Genomic DNA, 19771 nt, shown 5'->3' with positions numbered 1-19771 from the left:
TGATGACATCATCACAGTCTGGGGCACGCACGCGAGGCTGGCCTCTAGCGGCAGAAACCCTGGCACCGGGGCTGGGGTTAACCTACATGGACTGGAAGGATATGCATACGATTCCCCAACAGAGCAAACAGCAGATCTTTTAGGAATTAACAAGTGTTTGCATTTAGTCATGAAACAGTTAAACTGTTTGTGTTACTTAGTTAGTAAACCTATTTACATGTAACCACTTAGGCTTCGAGTGAGGATTCCTGCCATAGAAAGGGGAGTCTCTGTTCTTAATGAATTAGGATTCTCTATCAGGCAACCAGTTTAGGGGGCAGGGCAATTAAGTAGAAAGATATCCTGAATTTTTATTGCTCAGTTCAGTCTTCATCCGTCTAAACTCACTCTTAGGATGTAATAGTCTTTTTCAGTCTCCAGTCTTCTTCAAACTAAGCCAGTTTCTCTAGCTAGCAAAGATGCAGTCTAGTTATTTTATTCCGATGTAAACTTTTATCCTTTATATAGTAAGCTATTTTATAGAGCTAAACTGGAGTATGTGTGTGTGTTCTCATTCTATCCAATGCGCTTATCTGCTACTCTGCTAATCAAAATTGAAAATATCCCTACAAGAGCCCCAAAACTACTTCAAATCAAGAAAATAGGGGTGGAGTGGGCTTGAGCCTCCTGTACCCGTGATCCTAATCCAACCCCCCCCCCCAACAGATGCCTGGGAATTAAGTTCCAAGCACAGCACTCCCGCCACACATCTGGTTGACGAGACTCAGGGCGAACTCGTAAATAATGTCTCATCCAGTTCATCTCTCATTGACACTTTCTTTTACAGAACTGGGTATGAAAGAGCCCTGCAGCACTCTCAACAGAAAATGATAGGACTTTAATTCCACACATTGGATGAATTCCCACTTACGATCAGCAACTTTCACAAAGTGAAATTTGTCTTCCTGTACTTCAAACGTAACGGAAGAGAAGGTTTCTTTAATTGCCATCAGAAGGCATTTGGAAACATCTTGGTACTACATACAGCAGTGTTTCAGCAAGTGTCTCTTCTCAGGCCAACACAACAGGCCACAAGTGACAACTTCCTCACTTTTCTACTGTATCCAAGGGTGTCACAGTAGCTACTAAATATAAATACTGATGGTGTGCGTCTTAGCATGAAAACTGCCCTGCAGCGTTCCTCAACATCTCTTGTTGCTGCCAGAACAAACCCCGCGCAACTTGTACGGTCAGTTTGAACGCACTAGGCCTTCCGTCACACCTTCTTTCATTCTCATCAGTGATATTTACGCCACCGATCCTTTTCTGTTGTTAGGAAAAGAAAAAAGCAGAAGAGTTACACTTGTTATATATACTGAAGGAATGATGGCGTTTCTAATTTAAGAATATCCTGCCCCACTCTCTTTAAAAGTCTACAATTTCCTGAGACTCTATTGTCACAAAACAACTACATGCATTAAGCAAAAGTCTTCCAGGAACTCATTCTGTTGCCTTTCCACATTTGAGGATGGGGGGCAGAGAACAGCATGGTCGCTAAAGGCTCAGTATCAGCAGAATGAGGCCCCAAGGTCAACTGCACCTTCCTGAGGCCTCTTTTATCTTAAATCAGGATAAGAATCTTTATTCTGAAGTTGCAAATGGGCTGTTGCCTTCCCGAGGACTTCATGCCCCGGGTACTGGGAAGGGACAAAGCTGAAGTGGGTTCCCAGTTCCTCATTTGCAGTTCCTAGTTCCTTATTTGCAGAGCAAAAAACAAATATTGGGGGAAACTGAAAAGCTCTGTATCCCAACATAAAGACCGTAGGAGCACACATACGCTTCCATATCGAGTGGACCCTGCCCTCTAAGTGGACATGTACTGGGTCCTCCTACAAAGCCCAATTCTTGAGTTAACAGCTTCAAAGTAGGGTGCCCCCAGAACAAATCAATAAGCAGAAAAGGGGGTAGCTGCATTCTCAAAATTTTGGGTAACCCCCCCCCCAAAATACTGGGATCACCCCAAATCATACAACTCAGCAGTCCAGAGAATGTCTCCTACCCCAAAATAAAATTCCCCCAATATTTGTGTTTTGCTTGATGAATATGGAAATAGGAACTGCGAATAAGGAACTGGGAACCAACCTTAGGTTCGTTGGGAAGGGAAAGCCCTGTTGGCAGCACACTCAGGGCGTCTGTCTCCAAGCACCCCCAACACAGTTCCTTTTGTGAAAAGAAAAGAAATGCCAAGGAAGAAGCCTTACTAATGTGTTCATAGCTCCAGGCATAGCTGAGGACGCAGTAGCCGAGCAGCAGCATAGAGATCCCAGCCACTCCACCCTTTTTCACATTGATGTACTTGTTGTAATATCCATTCCAGGCTGTTTAAGAAGAAAGACACGGCGTGGTTTGTGAGCACGGCTGCCGAAATTATTTATTTTCATTTATGAGACTGCTAGCCTGCTTTTCAGGCATATCCATAGAGCCAATAAATGCAACATTAAAATAGTGGCAAGTAAAAGACAAAACAAGAAGGGCTGTTGAGTCAACCTCAATTGCCATTCCAGCTCACTGCCGCAGAACCCTCGCCCGTCTCTACACAGGACTGAAAGACCATTTGCTCTCACCTCTGCAAGTCGCTCTAAGCATCCCGCGGGGAGATGAGTTGCAAGCAGCCAGCCAAGCCGGCAAATCTTGGAGCTTGACATCCATCAGGCGCCTTTCTGCCAGCGGAACTAGGAGAGAGAAACAGCCAGGCTTTTGCTTCGAATGCACTCACTTTTTGAGTTGGCAGGGGTGGGACCAAATTTGCTTCCTAAATCTTAGGAATAGGTGATGCTGGTTGCACAATATCCTGGAAAAAAGTCACAAACTCCACTTTTGAGTTTGATCGAGGGACTTTGGACTCCTCGTGAAGACCAACCCACTTCCCTGTCAAGTTGTGTGTAATGTATGAATAGAGACTGAAATCTGTTTGCCACGGAAGGTAACATCCAATCTGCTGACTGAGAAAAGCTCCATTTCAAGTAACCAACTGCCCTCCCCTACAAATTGCTCATGAGCAGGGGCCATTTCGTAGAAAAAGAGCTGCAGGAACTCATTAGCATAACTCATTAGCATATGCCACACCCCTTGCCATCATCGGAAGTGTGTCATTAGTATAACTGGTTTGCATATGCCACACCCCCTGACATCACCTATCCTGGCTGTTTCAGCCCCAATCCAGGCCGCAATGGGCCCAAAATGGCCGAAAATCAGGTGGGCGGGGCCACCTGACATGTGACCTCTTTGGAGAACTACCGGAACTTTGTTCCTGTGTGTTCCCCCTCAAAATGAGCCCTGCTCATGAGTAAGATGCAGGTAGAGTGTTTCCTCATGCGCAGATCAACCGGCATTGGGAAGAGCTTTAATCAGCCCCGAGAAAATAAACCATTTTGATGCAGCAGGTCAGCTTATTGGAAAGGGCTCTGTTTCAAGGGAGCAGCTGGAACTATGACAGACAGTAGGGCTACTCAGGAGAAAACACCCCAAGGTTGCTGATTCAGACTTGGCATGTCTATAATACAGACTTAAATTGGTTTAATAGCCATTCCCTCTCCCAGGGAACTCTGGTGTTGACACTTCTCTGAGGGATCAACACCCGCACAAAGTACACTTCAGGGATTCTTTGGAGAATAACAGGACGATACAATTCAAGGATATAACTTTGCAAGGTGTATATGCCTTACAAGTGTTGTTAACTGTGACTCCCAATCATCATCATCATCATCATCATCATAATCAATAACAATAACAACAACAACATTTCTAACTTGCCCTTCCTGCTAGTGGGCTCAGGGCGAGGTACAGCAGTTATAAAAATATAATACAAATATTAAAACAATTCATAAAACAACCGTTCGTCATAATAGTTAATAACTGTCCCAAGACAGGGTCAATTCCAGATACCTGCCCATCAACAAACAGGGGGAGGGAAGAGGACAGATAATGTACTGCAACCCATACGTGGGTCAGCAAACGAATGGGCACTACATAGCCCCATGCTGTACCCATATGTTGGGCAGCAATTAATGGAAATGGAAGATAAAGCACTTCTTAAAATTGCTCCTAGTGTACATGAGCAAGACAACAGGGTTCCCAATGGGGCCGGAGAAAAACGTCCTGGCCCTTTAACAGAGGCTTAATGTATGGAAATGGACAGTTGATGTTTTGTAGTAATGTATGAAAACGGGCAGTTTTCCTGGCACGGAGGTAAATAACATCTAACAAAGCCTCTGATAAAGGAACAAGATGCTTTCTCCATGCTCGTTGGCAACCCTCAATACAAATGCAACAGAGATTCATACATACTCTTGAACTAAGGGATTCCAAAAAAGCAGAAAAAGAAGTTGGTGACGGCAAGGACCTACTAAAGACTCCTAGAGAGATCCTGGGTCAGGTAGGTAAGGTAAAGGTAGTCCCCTGTGCAAGCACCGAGTCATTACTGACCCATGGGGGGACGTCACATCACGACGTTTTCTTGGCGGACCTTTGTTATGGCATTGTTTGCCATTGCCTTCCCCTGTCATCTACACTTTACCCCCAGGAAATGGGGTACTCGTTTTACTGACCTCGGAAGGATGGAAGGCTGAGTCAACCTTGAGCCGGCTACCTGAACCTGGCTTCCACAAGAATCGAACTCAGGTTGTGAGCAGAGCTTGGGCTGCAGTACTGTAGCTTACCACTCTGCGCCACAAGGCAAGTAAGAATAATCCTGGACAAGTAATAATAATCCTGGAGTTTTTACCTCGGTAAAGCAAAAAACAACAAACTAATAATATTGTACACTGTGTGTACACACATACTTGAGCCAACAAACTGGCTCCTTGGGTGGCACCACGCAATGTTCCCTCTTAGAAATCAGTGATTGAAAACGACCCATTTTTACCTTGCCAGCCTTCACGAGGGAGAATGATGACGCGAGTTTCTGGGATTCTGGCGTCCCATTGAGTGTGCTTCTCTGAGAACAAGCTGTGATAATTAGGATACAGTTCTGGAAACCATTCCAGTCCCAAAGAACCTGGCTGTAAGTGTCTCTTCGGAGATAATAACCTTTGGGCAGCAGTCATTTCGAATGTATGAACTGAGGGTGGTTTCAAAGATACCCCTGAGCTGTTGCCACTGGTTATCACAACGGTCTCAGAATCTAAAGCCGTATCTTTTTCTAAACAAGTTAGGTAGCCATTAGATACTTCATCATTGCCTCTTCTTGGAAGAGTTTCTGTAAATGTGGGATAGGGATTCGACTCAGGATTGTGAGAAGCTAGAGACTCTTTGGGAGAAATAACAGATAACTGATTTTCGCCCATCATCTTTTTTACTCCTGCAGCCTGCTGAATAGGAGCACGGGCAACCATTCCGTAGCTGTTCAGAAAACGGTTGTCAGACCCTTTAACGGAAGTCACAGCATTTCCTCTCTCTCCATTCCGGCTGTTCCGAACAAGCCCAGGCCCTAAACCTCTCTCTCTATTCTCTGTTCCTGTGTTAATTTGCTTCTCTTTGGCCAATGGCATTTCTGCGCCAGCTGACAACGATTCCACAGGCCGGTGTCCCATTTTGTGGTTGCTCACGGCAGCTTCATTTGATGGGCTCTTTTGAATACCATGTCTCTTCCTCAGTACTTTCACACGATGGTTCTCAATCGTTAGTTCGACTTCGTCATTAGTTCCCGGAAGAACGGATTGAGGATCACCCATAGAAGAATCCATCCAGCCGGATACACTCGGCTTTTCATATCCTTCCTCAGCTTCTCTCTGTTTTGCAGACAGGTTTTTAATTAGCTGGCCAAGAGATTCAAAAGTAGATTTACTGCTTTGAATCAATGGTTCATGAACGATACCACATGCAAACTCCTCTTCTGAGGTAGTTTTACTTCTGCCTTTCTGTATCCTGGGGGGCTTTTTGGAAAGCTTTGTTTTTGAAAGTAATTCCTCAGCTGCCTCCGTATGTGCTGGGTCCTCTCCTGGGGCTCTTGGTGCGCCATTTTCTCTTTTCTGTGACTTGTGAGCAGAATGTTTAATTCTCAGAGGTGGAAGAAGATGGCTAACGGGTGCAGCCCCAGCTATATCTATCGGTTCTGAGGAATATGTTTTTGCTTTCCCTTCATTCCTCATCGTCTCAGGTTTAATTTTCTTATTTTCTTTTTTGGAGGCCGGTTCTGTATTTTTGACCTGTCCTTTCTTCTTCTTAGCGTTCAGACATTCAGACGTGGCAGAATTACCAGCGGCTGAGATGGGAGAAGACATTTCATGGGCGATAATGGCAGACGATGAATTTCCTGCCATCTTACAATGGGGCAAGTGAGACTTGAGACGCTTAAATGGCTTTTTACAGTAAGGACAGATTTCTACTGCGGCAGGGCGGGTTGCCATCTTTCTGTCTGAAAAGAAAAACAAGACACTGTGGAAATGGTAGGCTTTGTTACAGTTAGAGTTCCCATGTGATGAATGAGAACAACTATAGGTTTATTGCAAACAGTGTTATGTTGTGGTTACGGTGTTGGGTTAGAACCAAATCTGTCCTCAGTGCTGAAGCTCCCTAGAAGATCTCTCCTCATTGAGTTGTGAGAATAAAACAGAAAAGATGGTGAAAGGAAACCTGCAGTGGTGCCGGATGCCTTTTTAAAATTATGATCTTTGCACATGAATGCAAGCTGTATCTAGATAGCGGAGTTTGTTGCTTTCCTTTAAAAAAAAAACCCACAAGGATACATACCATGGATCTATGTTTTTGCACCATAGAACAACAAAGCACAGTGGGTAAGTGGTTCGGCTAAGAATCAGCACTTTACTGGTTCGAATCCCACTCCTGCCATGAGCTCAGGAGGTGGCCTTGGGTCAGCCACTCCTCTCAGCCCCAGCTCCCCAGCAGCATTGTAGAGATAATAATAACACTAACTTGTTCACCGCTCTGGTAAGAGCAGTATATAAGCACAGTTATTATTATTATTATTATTATTATTATTAGTAGTAGTAGTAGTAGTAGTAGTAGTAGTAGTAGTAGTAGTAGTATTGAATTTTACTGTGAAGTTTGTGTACATTGCTGTGATCTGCATTTTGCTAACAAGTGTGCTAGCCTGCCTATAAAAACCATAGAGATCTGTCCCGTGCAGCGCACATCTGTGCTCATTTATATAGGAGAAAGTCAAACTGTGCTTTATGGCTTAATATCAGGAATGTGGGCATCCCAACATTCATGTTTTTGTGCCTTTGGTTAACATTAATATTACTGCTATGGTACCTTGGAAGCTGTGAGGACCCTTGGAAGGTAAAAAAGGATGAGGTTTTTTTTTCCAAAGTACCACCATTCTAGCTCAGTTCTGCATTAAAACTATGCATCTCCCCAATTATATGTAAGATACTACTGAAGACTATCAAGTTTGGAATGCTTTGTGGTTATTAATAGTAGTCGTATCCAGACATGTTTAAATCGCTCTTGAAAACCACCTGCAGAACAGATACAAATAAAACAAAAGAATCTCTTACAAATCTTAATTCGCAATGCCAATATGATATCTAATTTCGGTAATAATATAACAAAATATAATATCCAGTTCCATTCTCATAAATCTGCTGTTTATAGTTTATCATGTACACTTGTTGTAGTGACGCTATTTACGGTTATTGTTGCATGTATAAATGTTTGGAAAATAAAGTATTTATAAATTTTTAAAAACACTGCAAATCAACCAGGCCATGTGCAAGAGAAATAGCAGGAAACGTAGTAGAGTCCAGTAGCACCTTTAAGACTACGCAACTTTATTGTGGATGCATCTGACGAAGAGAGCTGTGGTGCTCTAAAGCTTATGCTACAATAAAGTTGGATAGTCTTAAAAGTGCTACCGGACTCTTTACTATTTTGCAACTAAAGACTAACACAGCTAACTTCTTTGCATCTATGAACAGGAAACTTTTGTCCAATTGTTGTGGGATCCTTTGTTGCTGAGTGATGCTGAGTTTCAATCTTCCCAAGAAAATCGCTGCAGCAAGGTTCGTGGAAACTCCACCCCAGGTCTTCTCCCCGTACCTGGATCAGCGAAGGCTCAGTTGCAGGAACCACCGGCCACCCACCTCAATCCTTTTTTTCATTAAGGGCAGGCACCACATTCCTCGACTGCCGCTATCAGGCTGCCTGTAGTCCCTTTTGGCCCCGCCGCCATTGAAACCGAAAGTGGGTTAAGATGATAAAGTTCTTGGAAACTCCTGCGCAGAGCGCGGCTCATTTATCACGTGACCTTTCCAGGCTAAGCCCGACGCAGCAGAGCCGGGGAAAATGCGCGTCTGTCATCTAACGTCCTTTTGCCTTGCGTACCTGCGATGCGCGTTTTTAGCTTATTCTACCAGAAAGAGCAGCGTGACGGGTGCATTGGGAGATGTGCGTGCGGGAACCCACATTGATGGCTCCTTTGGCTGCAATCCGGACTTCCTGGTTTCTTTTGACGCCGTTGCTTTCCCCCATTGGAGCGGCCATAGGAACAGCTGACAGAAAAGCCGGAGTAGAAATCCGGGAGTGCAGTGTTTTGGCAGCAATGTAACGTTTCCCGGGGGTGCAATGCAACATTTCCATGCTCTTTCAAATGCAGGTTTGCCATTTGTGCGGCAAATGTGAATACCTTCAGCTCTGTATTGGATGCTTGCTAATGCCTGGTCTTTGTTAACTTGCAACGTTGTAAACTGTGCAATCCGCCTTGAGTCTCAGAAAGGCGGACCATTAATGACATAAATAAATAAAAATGAATGTGAATGGTGCAGAAATATGCCAAAAGAATCTGCCTTGGACTAAGGAAGCCATATTATTAAGTCAAAAAGAGTCCAGTAGCACCTTTAAGACTAACCAATTTTATTTTAAAATATTTTATTTTAAAATAAAATTGGTTAGTCTTAAAGGTGCTACTGGACTCTTTTTGATTTTGCTACTACAGACTAACACGGCTAACTCCTCTGGATATTATTAAGTCCTGTACTTCCAAGCGGAGGTGAAGGGAAGGGAGTTTGAGAAAGGAGCAAGAGTCCAGTAGCACCTGTAAGACTTAACAAAATTAGTGGTGAGCCACAGCTCACTTTTTCAGATCTGAACCTTTAAGACTAACAAAATTAGTGGGAGAGGATGAGTTTTCGTGAGCCACCGCCCCCTTCCTCAGATTCACAAGAAAGCGCACACAGATCTGGAGCTACGCGGCCCGAGCCTGCGCACAACGCCCCCTGGCTTTTCTCTCTCTCCCCCCCGCCCCCAGCTCTGTGACGTTCACTCCGAAACCGCTCCGCGCCCGTGAAGTCCGCTGACAGGCTTTTTCTATGACGTAAACGTGCTCCTGACCTTCACGCCTGCGCACAGCCAGCGAGAGCCGAGGTCCGCCCGGTGCGCCGCAGCGACAGTGCGCCTGCGTGGCGGTGGCCGAAGGCTCCTCTGCGTCTGAGAGCTACCCAAAGAGGGCGACGGGGCGGTTACTTGGCCGCTGCCAGTGCGCCTGCGCAGGAGGTTGGCACACCGGAAGCGGCGACTGAGGAAGGGGGAGGAAAGGGGCGAATTGTTTGGGAGCGGCGGCGCGGGGCCTGCTGCGCCCTACGGCTCTGGGTCTGAGACTCCCGGCTGGGCCAGGCCATGAGTTGCCGGGGAGCGTTGGCGAGCGAGCGGGGAGCAAGGCAGAGGTAAGGGGGGGGGGATACGGTGGCCGAGGGAGGGACATTCCGAGCGTATCGCGGGCGGGGAGGGGGGCGGGCGCGAGCGGCCCTCGGGGGTTGCTGAGGAGGGGCCGGTTGAGCGGGGAGGGGGCGGAAGGAAGGAGGGGGGGCCGCCCTGAGGCGAATGGGGGGCTGGCGGCGCAGCGGTCCCGGGCCCAGCCCGCAGCCGCCTGGCTGGTTGCGCTTCGCGGCGGACCCAATCCGAGCGAGCCCTACGCGGGGCAGGTGGTTACACCGCCGTTTGAGTACGTGGAAGCCACGGCGGTGCCCCGGGAGGGCTCCCTGGCCAGGCCTTGGCCAGACCCCGCACGTTTGCTGCGTCATGGGCCTGCCTCGCCAGAGCTTTCCAGCCCTCTTTATTTTGTCTCTGCAACCCTGACCTGGATCTCCCAGGGGAGCCTGATCGCGTCGGATCCCAGAAGCTAAGCAGGGTCGGCCCTGGTTAGTCAGTGGAGGGGAGACCTCCGAAGAAGACCAGGGTTGCAGAGGCAGGCAATGGCAAACCGCCTCTCTTAGTCTCTTGCCATGAAAACCCCACCAGGGGTCGCCAGAAGGCAGCTATGTCTTGAGGGCACTCTCCACCACCGTATGCTCTGGGCTGCCTCTTCTTCTCCACTTCTGTTTTGTAGGGAGGGATCTCAGATGCTCCGCTAATGAGTTAGGGGCCATAGATTTAAGGCATATGTAACATATGGTGGCCTTGCCTGCTATCTGTTGCTTTAGATATGTGCTCCTATGTCAGTCCTAGACTTGCTTATGTTCTGTTCCAGCATTTCTTCAACTCTTACTGGATTGTTGCTAATGTTATGTCTTTGTAAACCTGTGTTTATTTACCCTATGGCATTGTTTACGGAAGTGTCCTTGATACTGACTGTACTAATCTCACACTGTATAATCCACCTTGAGTCTCAGTGAGAAAGGTGGACCATAAATGGCATAAATAAAACAATAACAATATTCAGTTTATATACTGCCCTTCAGGATGACTTAACACCCACTCAGAGTGGTTTACAAAGTATGTTGTTGTTATCCCCACAACAAAACACCCTGTGAGAACTAGAAGCTGTGACTGACCCAAGGTCACCCAGGTGGCTTCAAGTGGAGGAGTGAGGAATCAAACCCGGTTCTCCAGATTAGAGTCCTGCTGCTCTTAATCACTACACCAAACTGGCTGTCACCAAACAGTTCACATTTAGTATCTCAAATAGAGACAGATCAAGATGGGTAGCCGTGTTAGTCTGTCTGTAGCAGTGGAAAAGAGCAAGAGTCCAGTAGCACTTATAAGACTAACATTTGTGGTAGGGTATGAGCCTTCATGAGCCACAGCTTATTTCTTCAGATACAGCTAGAATGTGAGTCCACATGGATGTGTAGTCTTATAGGTGCTTCTGGACTCTTGCTCTTTTCTACAGTATCTCAAATGTGCCTTTACAACAGCCCTGTCAACCAGGTTGGTGTTATCATCACATTGTAAATAAAAGACTGAGCTGAAAAGAAGTTTTTTGCTTCAGGTCAGTTTACGGAGAGCGAGAACAGTGTACTGGCTTGAGTGATGGGTTAGGAGCTGGGAGACCTAGATTTGAATTTCCACTCTTCCCAGAAGTTTGCTAGATTTTCGAGCAGGTGCCTGCTCTCAACCTAATCTACCTAGTAGCTGCTGTGAAAATGAAGAAAGGCAGAGGTATACCACCCAGATCTCCTATGAGGAAGGTGGAGTAAAAATGTACTAAATAATTACAAATAATGTCATGGCTGAGTTAAGAGTTGAATTGGGGGTTTGCTTTCCAGGTGTGCAGAATGTCCCTGAGCACATTTGAACAGGTGTGCTGCACCACGAACCGTGCAGGGTTTCTACATGATAATTATGCAGCGTGTCATCTCTGCACACCTGATCAAATTATGCATATCCTGTTGTTGAATGCTCTTTCCCTTCCTGTTTAAAAGCCTGAAAGTCCTCTTCCAACCACCGCTTAATTCTTTGGACCTTACAGTTCCCCGGAGACTGGTCACAGTGCTGGGGTAGGACGTTGCCACCATCATCAGTATATGTTTTAGGCATAACACTGTAATGAGATTTATAGGGCTTATTCAGTATATGTGTCGTAATACTATTAATCAAAGGAAAATGTGTTATAGTTGGCTTTTTTAATTGAGCAAAACCATGTCATGTAATGTTATCCCCTAACCTTCTGATGTAACTATGATGTCATAAAAGTATGGCAAGATACAGCCAAAAACTGAAACAGCAAATAATTGGAGATTATTGAACCAGATGCTTAAATTTTTTTTCCTAGTTTGAACCAATAATTTTAGTATGGAACATCACTAAGAATATCCCACGAAACAATACACAGAACAGGTATAGTGTGAAGGGTTGGGGGCAGGGGGTGATGCTAGGGATAAGTCCTTCAGACAAAGTGAGGACATCTGTGCTGCCCAAGATGTGTTTATTCAGATGTAATACTTCTTTCTTTGGACTTTAATATCTACAAACTTCTTACACTTTTCTGATCTACTTGAACATGACTATGAAAATGCGACTGCTTGTCTTTAATATAGCCAGATGTCATTTGGAACGTTCAGTTTTATTTTTAGAAGCGGCTAAGGCTTTAGAGAATTCTTGGGTGTTGCACTCAGACTCTTGATCAGTCTGTGAACTAATTTTAAGGTGGATAACCTTAAGGGAATTTTCTTCATCTGTATCTTTGATGAATGGAAATTGAGAGATACAAGAGGTGTTCTCATATTAGCATCAAAAGAAACAGCTCAGTCTTCTGCCTGTCTTCTGAATTCCAGGCCAAAATTCTTTCTTACTAGTGAGCATAGGAAGAAAAAACAACTGTTAAGCAAGTTAGAAGCAGTATTTACAATATGTGAGTCATGGCTGCATACTTTAAACAAAAGTACAATATCCACCATCTCTTATTGCTCTCTCCCCAAATCAGTCCATGGGTCCTATCTGCCACATTAAGGCTGTCTCCTTTTTCACACATTTACAACACTAGGGTAGATCATGGTAGATCAGAGAGCCAGTTTGGTGTAGTGGTTAAGAGCAGCAGGACTCTCATCTGGAGAACCGGGTTTGATTCCTCACTCTTCCACTTGAAGCCAGCTGGGTGACCTTGGGTCCATCACAGCTTCTCGGAGCTCTCTCAGCCCCACCCACCTCACAGGGTGTTTTGTTGCGGGGATAATAACAACATACTTTGTAAACCGCTCTGAGTGGGTGTTAAGTCATCCTGAAGGGCAGTATATAAATCGAATGTTATGTTATTAATGTTATTATCTTTTGATTTGGGTCCACACAGCTGTCATTTCTGATGCAGTAAATCTCTAGGGTGAGACAGAATACTTAGTAAGAAAGTAATGTATTACTTGCCTGATTGATACCTGAGAAATCTGTATAAAAAGACATGAAAACCAATATGGTTCTGTTAACATTAGCAACTTAAAACCAAGTACCTAATTGAAATTAGGGTGTGTTTCTCAGAGACAACCCAGAGGAAGAAACCTGCTGTCATTGAAAGATGGGCCAGCGGGATACAGGAGGCAGAAAAGAAGAAAGCAAATCATACTTTACTTGATCTTGAAGAGGATCTGGCTGTGTCCACATTGCTGTGAAAGAGGGTTTAGCGGGCCATCTACAAAATTGCGGGGGAGGCTTGGTCAGCCTCTCTTAAATATATCTTATTTTACCTGGGCATCAGCGATGAAGCCTGGTCATTGGTCAAGTTAGATGCAAAACTAGCTATTATGGTCCCATTGGACTGAGGGTATAAACTTGGGTTGTCTACCAGTGGATTTAGGGCTGCACTTCGATTGCTACAAGTGAGGACTTAAGACCTATTGGTGTGGAGTTGAGGATCCAAGCTGTGAGTGGCTAACAGGGATAACGTGTTAGGGAAGGGGTACCTGAATATTTCTAAGATGATCATCTGGGGTAGATGTTGAATTTTAGCTTAATGGCTTGATAGGAGATGGTACATGGATCTTTGGAGCAGACAATAGCTGTGTCCAGAATGGTCTTTGCAAGTGAAATACAAAGGAAGTTTATTTTATCTTACAAACCTAGATCATTGTGTGAGGAGCTCAGGTGACTATCAAAGGAACATGTTTTGATATCTTCCTGCTGCCCTTGAGGTATCAAACAGCCTTTCCTGCCTAGGATCCTGTTTTCCACTCAGTACTTGCAATCTTTGTGCTGTAAAACAAAAGGATGTCTTTCTCTTCACCTTTAAGATCCGTTGACCAGAGATTTGTTGGAGTCTTGCATCCTACTTTTCTGCATTCTTCCATTTCTGCCTCTGTTCAGGTCAAAAATTCTTGAGTTGAGATGGTGCCAGAGTCCTTTTTCCCCATTGCCCGCTTTCATACTGGTACAAACTATAGTAACGTCTCCCATTGCTTTCTTCAGGAAAAGAAGACGAAATGGTGCAGAGGAGGATGGGCATATCCCTCAAACAAAGCGCAGTAGCCGAAATAGTGTTTTTCAGGACTCTTGGGATACTGAGGTAAGACTTTGCTGTAGCACAGAGCTGAGCTAGTATTGCTTTGGGAATTTGTGTCTAATGAGCACAGTGGGAGCAGTTATGGATGTAGATCCAAAAAGACATTTGCTTGAAAATTTTTATTCCACCCTTCAGTCAGATAGTTCTTGTGGCGACTTATAATTAAAATGAAATCCGGATCACAATAAAGCATCAATAAAGTGAAATGAACGTTATCAACAAATAAAAAGTCCTCACCATTAATCTTGTCTAATACACATCAATTGAAAGATAAAATTAGTTGGAAAATGTTCTCCAAACTGCACAAAAAAGGAAGTGAGGGAGAAAGAACCAAAGATGTGGGCAAACGAGTTTTCAAATGTGCTAGAAGTTCAAAAGTCAGTGTCATGTGCATAGCTGAGTGCAGGGTCTGCCGCATCTTGGACAAAATGAGAGAAGGTGTAGCTGGGCCTCCAAAGATGATCCTAATTGATGCTTAGGTACATGTGAGAGCATCCCAAGCCATCTAGGACTTTAAATGGTAATAAGTACTTTGAATAAGGCTCAGAAGTGAATTAGTAGTCAGTATAGTTTTTCAACACTAGGGAAGTATGCTTCTTTATACCTAATTCTGAACTTGTCCTGAGAGTGCAGATTTAAAAATCCACACGTGTACAAATTGTGGGGATTTGTCTACAAAATCCCTGGAAGCTTTTTTTTTTTTTAAAAAAAATCCAGAACAGGGAAAACAACTAAAAGCAAAAAAGAGCCAACTGAGTTCTCAAGAGATCATGGTCAGCCTTACAAGATATTGTATAAAAGGTTCAGCCAAGGAGGAGGGAGAAAATGGTGGCAGGAAGTGGAGCGACGGAGGCAGTGAGGGGCTGCAACAGCAGTGTGGGAAGAGGAGGCATGGCAGCAGGGTGAGTGGCAAGCGGAGGCCAGCAGAAGAGGCTTGGATTGGAAACCTTGGAGAGAGAGTGGTGGGAGGCTTGGAGCTGAAATCATGCACTGGAGCCCTCTCCCAAGCTGCCACTGCTCCGTTAATTGGCAGAAGCTTTGATACGATTGAATTGAAAGCCCCCCTCTTCTATCACTTGCCTGGCTGGGTGAGTTGACCAATCCCATCAGCTTTCCCCCAGGGGACAAGAGTGGAAGAAATGGCAAGCAGAGGGATAGGATTTCCTCTCTGAACTCAGGGGTTCCTTCTTTTATAATATCTAACCTAGATGAGATCTGAAAATGGATAACCATGGCCAAATCCTGTGCCTGAAAGAAGGAGTGCAGATGGCATACTAGTTGAAGCTGGTAAACATATTAAGTGTTAGAGAAGATATACTACAGAAAAGATACCCATCTGTGGCCCTCATTCTAATAGCACACTAAGCTGCAGACTTCCCTTGAAGAGAAGTGTGCCCTAGAACAGGCAGATTCTTCAATCCTTAACTGGCCATATTATTGACCAACAGCGCCTGTCTTACTTGGGTTGAGCTTCAGTTTCTTAGCCTTTACCCCTAGCCCATTATTGTTTCCAGGTAGTGGTCCAGAATCAAATGAAATGGGGAGTTGAATGTCATCTTAATATTGGTGGCACTTCACTCTGAATCCTCCTCAGCAACTTTTTATGTAGATATTGAGCATGGAAAGTAAGGTAGGATTTTGCACATTCCCATACCTCAAGGGCCATGGGCTTGAGCAGCAATTCCCTATCAACTTGAGCTAGTCATCTGACACATGGTAACAGAAGCATCAAAATATGGTGGTAACCACAGTCTCTATCACCATCAAATTGGCCCAGAGGGATTGTGTGATCGTTACCGCAAAAGTTTAAAGGTCACTGAGATCTAGAACCGACAGGGACACACTTGTCCTGTTCCTCCCACACATTGGAGTGTAGTTTCATTCCCAAACCCAGGCTTGAAATGGGTCTAGATTAGAGACGGGCATGAACCACAAGAAAAACAAACCATGAGGTTCGTGGTTCGTGGGTTTTCACAAACCAGGAACCACAAACTGGCACAGAACTGGGGCCAGTTACGAACCAGTTCGTGGTTCATGGGGTTTAAATGCCCCTTTCTGGCCGCTTAGCAGCGGCAGGGAAAGGGGCATTTGACAGTTTAAAGGGCACTTTCCTGCCTTGCAAGTGGCAGGGCCCTTTAAACTACCAGGTGGCAGGGGGGATCCCGCCCTTGCCACCTGCCAGCTGATAGTTTAAAGGGCCCTGCTGCTTGCAAGCGGCAGGAAAAGTTTAAATGGCCATTTCCTCGGGGAAATGGCCGTTTAAATATGACCCAAACGAACCAGTAGACCAGTTCGTGGAAACCAGCTTCATCTTTAAATTTACCCTGAACATAGCTACCTTTTATAATTTTATAACTGCTGATCCCGAGGTCTTCCAGGGGATATTTTCAGGGCTTCCCCTCGGGAATCTCACTCCAAGCTCCTACTGACGCCTGCAGAATCCTAAATGAACATTGTGCAGTGGAATCATATCAGGATTGATGCAGACTTCTTATGCTGTATTTTAATGGCCTTTAATATTGGTATCTCTTGTTGTAATTGAATATGGAGGTTATTTGGAAGTATTTAACTTTACCATAGATATTTATATATAGAAATACTGATATTGCCTTTAAATAACAGGCATAATACACGTGTATCTTTTTACTTTGAACAGTAGTGCATGATGCTATAGTTGATTATAGAAGGTACCTGGTGCTTACTTTCCTCTTCAGCTGTGTAGCTGTCATATCAAGGCTATGCTAAGATTTGCTACTGGTTCTCTAGTATGTTATCATTTCTAACTTAAAAAGAGTGATAACTACAGACAGATCTGTTCATTGTGGAATAAGTTGATCAGCTTAGGGGTGTGCAGTTTGGTTCAGGATTCAGATTAAAATGCTGAATTTCGACTGATTTGGTAAAATCTAGGCATTCTGAATCAAAAGTCAGGTATCCCAAATTTTTACCGATTTTTTTTTTAATGACCATTGTTTTCTATGGGGAAATCACTCTGGGAGCTTATCCGGTGGGCTGTAAGGGTCATTTTTCAATCAAACATCACCGTATTTGGTGGGTGGGCACCTACTCCTAACTGTTCTCTGAAGACTCATGTTAAGACCAAAGTTAAGGACGAACCAGCAGCCAGACACTGGGTTCTGCCAGTGGGGAAACACCAGAGAACAAGACTGGGCAGTACCCAGCCACAAGCACAAGGCGTTCCCTTGCTTCAGTTTGCTTCTGTTGGGCTAAGTTGCAACAGTGTCCCTTGCTTCAGTTTGGTTTGGGTGGACTTAGTGTGATTCTCTGATGTGGTGTTGATCCCGTTTCTTCACTTTGGTTCTGGGGGGGATTCCATTCATGGGCTTTAGTTCTATTGGACTTTCTCAGGGATCAGCTCAGCTTGTTTTTGGGAGTGTGCCTTGGCCATGGCAGCCTTGCCCCAGTGTGTTCCTGCAGTGGGAGTCAGCTTTGACTTTTTCCCATAGGAAACGAGTAGCTGGGGGGCAGCTTGTTCAGGGGCTCATAGAATTGGTCCCCCAAGTCCAATCTTCCTGAAACATGGAGGGTCATTAGAGGACAGTCAGGAGTTTGTCTCCTGGAAAATGGTTGAGTTTACCTGAAAAATGCCACTCCCAGCCCCTTTGATAGCTCCCAGATATTTTTCTACATAGGAAATAATGAAGAATGGGTTAGGGCACCTTTGGTGGGGGGGCATAAAATGGGCTCTCTGGGTTCAAACTTCGTGAAATGAGGAATCTTTAGAGGACAGTCATGAGTAGGAACCCTCCAAATTTGGTGACATTTGGTTGAAAAATGACCCCTACAGCCCGCCAGACATCTCCCAGAGTGATTCTCCCATAGAAAACAATGACCAGATTTTTCAGTAATACTTGAACTGGATTAGAGAATCAGTTTGGAATTCAGAGAATTCTGATTTTTTTCTCTTATTTGGTAAAAAAAAATCGGATTTAATAATCGGTGCACGCCCCTAGATCATCCTGCATCTGCTTTATCAGATGCATGGTAAGTAGCCAGAGTTTAGCAACCCACAGACCACACCAGACCATTTTGTTAAACATACAGGACTGCTTCTGTGCTCAAGCAACCATAGCAAGCCCTTGATATGCTGAAATTGCTGAGACTGGTGGGGTAAGAGAAAGTGATGGACAGGACTTAGAATTTCTTCTTGGACCTGCATTGCTGCCAGGGAGGTCCGAGGTGATTCCTTGCGGTCCTGGCAGTGCCACTGGGGCTCTGCTCACAATATGTCTAACCGGGTACACATTGCTGGCCGTCAAGGGCATGTGCCAAAACACTTGTCTGCCACTGAAATAGACTGATAACATAGTACGTTATATGGTGTGAGTTCCATCTGCTTTATATATCTGCTTAGTAATCTTGGATGAAATAGACCACCACACACAAGCATTTTTGATAAAAAAAGATAAAACCAGGATGGGTGCAAAGCCCGCCATCCTTGTATCTTGTGTATATGCCATTACGGAATTTGATATTTATGTGTAAATTGGTAAAACACTTGACAATATGTGCATAATTATTTCTCTGCATTTCGTGTTGGAACGTATAGTGGATCGGTGTCAAAATTCAAATGCATGGGGTAGAACTTGAAACAGCTGTTATAGATGGGAATTTTGGGGGGTGTCATCAGTTTTTCATTTTCAATAATATTCCTACAAAGCCTAGGCAACTGAAAAAATGTCAACCCTCAGCAGAGGTTATGAAAATACTATGGAGATGAAATTCTGGCCTCTGAGAAATGCAGTGTGTGGGTTGGGTAAGATAAGACAGCAACTGCATGTTCGCCTCCCTCCCCCCTTACAAGCTTCCAGTTGAATGTGCCCTTTGTCAGTTGCTGGGACTTGCTAGAGAAGCAGTCTGATTGGTCTTTCTTATGCATCTTTTGCTCCGCAGTCCTCTAGCAGCGAGAGTGGCTGCAGCAGCACCTGTAGCAGCAGCAGCATAAGCAGTCCCGACAGAGGTAGCGGGCCGGAAACCAGCCTCCACCAGGTGATGCCAGGATCAAGTCCCGCCACCCCTCCTCAGTCCTTCCATGAGCCGTCTGCACTATGCCAAGGTCCGTACTTCCACATCAACCAGATCCTGAAGGAAGCGCACTTCCACAGCTTACAGAACAGGGGCCGCCCCCCGACATGATGAGACCGGCAGTCCCCTGCCTTCTGCGAGGGGGGACGGCACTGTGTGATGGGATGTTTCGACTTAAAAAGTTTGTTAAAATTGCACAAAATGCCTGTTGCCTTCTCAGTCTGTATTTGGAATAACAGGTCAACAGGCAGTTGTTTACTTGTGGTTGCTGCACTATTGCAATGCAAAAGGGGCTTTGGAGCAATTTTTATAGGATGCTGTGGGCAGGGGGAAGGGTGGATATCTTTGGCGTCAAAGTGAGTCTGATAATCCGCCTGTGTATTATAGGAGTGCATACTGAGTCCGGTCTGACTTCTTAATCTGTTAATTAGTAACTGATGCTTTATGTAAAACCTTTCAAACGTTTGTGTTCAGTTTTATAAGTCTTTTTTAATTTCAATAAATAGTGAATATGTTTTTATG

The 19771-nt window shown here is 44.8% G+C and overlaps 2 protein-coding genes across 3 annotated transcripts; one reads left to right on the top strand and one right to left on the bottom strand.

The window, feature by feature from the left end:
• Positions 1-907: 907 nt before the first annotated feature.
• C4H17orf80 (chromosome 4 C17orf80 homolog) lies at positions 908-8341 on the bottom strand. Of its 2 annotated transcripts, none has more exons than XM_054977818.1 (5): positions 8041-8341; positions 4904-6394; positions 2604-2711; positions 2241-2357; positions 908-1305 (listed from the first exon to the last, which is right to left on the bottom strand). In XM_054977818.1, exons 2-5 carry the CDS (start codon positions 6384-6386, stop codon positions 1277-1279), a joined length of 1737 nt encoding a protein of 578 aa, XP_054833793.1. In that variant the 5' UTR covers positions 6387-6394; positions 8041-8341; the 3' UTR covers positions 908-1276. The 2 variants fall into 2 exon arrangements, with proteins under 2 accessions (XP_054833793.1, XP_054833794.1); XM_054977819.1 differs by having other exon boundaries at positions 8085-8341.
• Positions 8342-9477: 1136 nt separating this feature from the next.
• Positions 9478-19764, top strand: FAM104A (family with sequence similarity 104 member A). The gene is made up of 3 exons (XM_054976212.1): positions 9478-9662; positions 14110-14206; positions 19118-19764. Exons 1-3 carry the CDS (start codon positions 9616-9618, stop codon positions 19358-19360), a joined length of 387 nt encoding a protein of 128 aa, XP_054832187.1. The 5' UTR covers positions 9478-9615; the 3' UTR covers positions 19361-19764.
• Positions 19765-19771: the final 7 nt, after the last annotated feature.

The sequence above is a fragment of the Eublepharis macularius genome, chromosome 4 (genome assembly GCF_028583425.1).
Source record: "Eublepharis macularius isolate TG4126 chromosome 4, MPM_Emac_v1.0, whole genome shotgun sequence".
In the NCBI taxonomy this organism is placed as follows: domain Eukaryota; kingdom Metazoa; phylum Chordata; class Lepidosauria; order Squamata; family Eublepharidae; genus Eublepharis; species Eublepharis macularius.
The sequence above is the reverse complement of the archived record's forward strand: the minus strand, read 5'-3'. Positions and strand labels throughout refer to the sequence as shown.